This window comes from Scomber japonicus, chromosome 11 (assembly GCF_027409825.1).
Source record: "Scomber japonicus isolate fScoJap1 chromosome 11, fScoJap1.pri, whole genome shotgun sequence".
Classification (NCBI taxonomy): Eukaryota; Metazoa; Chordata; class Actinopteri; order Scombriformes; family Scombridae; genus Scomber; species Scomber japonicus.
The window spans coordinates 21459891-21462361 of NC_070588.1; the positions used below are offsets into that span (position 1 = coordinate 21459891).

General features: G+C 45.2%; 1 protein-coding gene across 1 annotated transcript; it reads left to right on the forward strand.

Moving 5' to 3' along the window:
* Window positions 1–208: 208 nt before the first annotated feature.
* Window positions 209–1243, forward strand: sox1a (SRY-box transcription factor 1a). The gene has a single exon (XM_053328112.1). It carries the CDS (start codon window positions 209–211, stop codon window positions 1241–1243), a length of 1035 nt encoding a protein of 344 aa, XP_053184087.1.
* Window positions 1244–2471: the final 1228 nt, after the last annotated feature.

Genomic DNA, 2471 nt, shown 5'->3' on the forward strand with positions numbered 1-2471 from the left:
GAACCAACATAGGCGACAGGGTGAAGTACTGGTTGGAGAATATTTTATATCCATTTTGGGAATAATTTTCATCTCGCATTTGATTTATTTGGGGTTAGAACATTAATTTTGTAACCCAGTCATCCTGTGCGCACCAGATCTTGTGCGTGCCTGACCCATCTTGAAATAGACTTTTTCTCTGTTGGCGGCGAACTTTAAAACCAGGTGAATGTATAGCATGATGATGGAAACTGACCTGCATTCCCCCGGCCCCCAAACGAATACGAATACGGGGCAAACGGGGCCGAATAGCGGGTCCAAAGCGAATCAGGAGCGGGTGAAGAGACCGATGAACGCGTTCATGGTGTGGTCCCGTGGGCAGCGGAGAAAGATGGCACAAGAGAACCCCAAAATGCACAACTCTGAGATCAGCAAGCGGCTCGGTGCCGAGTGGAAGGTGATGTCCGAAGCTGAGAAGCGCCCTTTCATCGACGAGGCGAAACGGTTGCGAGCCATGCACATGAAGGAGCATCCGGATTACAAGTACCGGCCAAGAAGGAAGACCAAGACGCTGCTGAAAAAGGACAAATATTCCCTTGCCGGTGGACTGCTTTCTGGGCCCAGTGGGGGCGGTGGAGTTGGTTTAGGGGTCGGCATGAGTTCATCTGGGGTCGGGCAGAGGTTAGAGAGCCCCGGGGGTCACGGAGGCTCCGCCAGCTCCGGCTATGCGCACATGAACGGCTGGGCAAACGGTGCGTACTCGGGGCAGGTGGCTGCAGCCGCGGCAGCCGCTGCGATGATGCAGGAGGCTCAGCTAGCCTACAGCCAGCACCCGGGGAGCGGGGCTCACCACCACCACCACTCACACCACCATCACTCACACAACCCCCAGCCCATGCACCGCTACGATATGACAGCCCTGCAGTACAGCCCCATCTCGAACTCTCAGAGCTACATGAACGCTTCTCCATCCGGCTACGGCGGGATCACCTACACACAGCACCAGGGCTCCGGCGTCTCCTCCTCAGCTGCCATGGGGACGTTAGGGTCGCTGGTGAAGTCGGAGCCGAGTGTAAGCCCTCCCGTCAGCAGCACACACTCACGGGGTCCTTGCCCCGGAGACTTGAGAGAGATGATAAGCATGTATTTACCGACCGGAGAGCCGGGGGACCCGTCAATGCAAAGTAGACTCCATGCCTTGCCGCAACATTACCAGAGCGCCACGGCTGGAGTGAACGGGACGGTCCCTCTAACACACATTTAGAACTCACAGAATAATTGAAAACTGCAAACGAACACATAACCAAATATTTACCTCTTTTCTAAATAACCCCGGTCCCGAGAACTACCTGCATTTTGTACAGAATGTTTATGATATTGTAAATGAAGGGTAAATAGCATATTCATCTCGGCTTTTTGGAATAGCCACCAGTGGAATTATATAACGAATATGATGCTGAGATATTGGTTATTGTGCTACCATCTTTTTGTCCATTACTTCACAGTCTTAGTTGAGGGTTACGCCAGGTTCACATGGGGATATTTGGTTCAACTGTCTCATAATTTGGGGGTTCTTGTAAGTTGTTGAAATGAGATAACGTGTCATAATCATAAGAAAGTGCTTTAAAAGATATGGGAAAACCGCATCCTTTAAACGTTTGTGTTCATTTGCAGAAGCCTGTGTCTTAATTCTTGGAAATCATCTCTTTTTATTGTAACACTCTAATTATTGTAAATTGTGAATAATTTTAATATTTCAAAGGATGATGGGCAACTGCTGTTGTAATTTTTAGTGCTTTTCTGCAAGTGAAAAGCCCTGATATTGCAATGAAGAAGAATTGAATAAATTTCACAAGATGTTGCTTTGATTCTTAAGAGAACGGTCTTACATTGATTATTTCACAGTGTCCATACAGAAGTGTTTTCCACGCTTTAGAAACAAGAACATGATCGAGCCTCCTCTCGAGAAAAAATTGCCACCTCTTTAAATTTTGACACCGCTGCTGGCCACAGATCCCATGAGCTTTTCTACTGCCTAATTGTCTGTGCGTAATTGTGCGTAAAAAGTACAGTCTGTAGGCCTGTAAGGAGGATGATGTTGTTTCACGAGCTAAACTCTAATATGGGTAATTAGAAATTAATTCATAAATTAAATGGCTCTGTTTTATTTTAGTGGCGTGCAGACTAACTAACTAAACTATATATTCCAGAGTCATATTGAATATTTAATGCAGGCCATTCTCCTTTCATATAAATAAACTGCTTTATTTCTTTATGGACATATTTTAAAAATCTGATCATATATGGTACGTGAAGGCCTCATCTTACAAGCGACTTGTTAGTGTCACTAAAGAAACGTCCTTATTTATTACAGGGTGTAAGAAAAATAAGTTAAATTAATATGTTAACAAATATATCTTTTTCTTTGTAGCTACTTTTGAGAAATAACTGTTTTCCTAGCAAATTTAAAGCGAAAAAAAAAGGTTTCATTT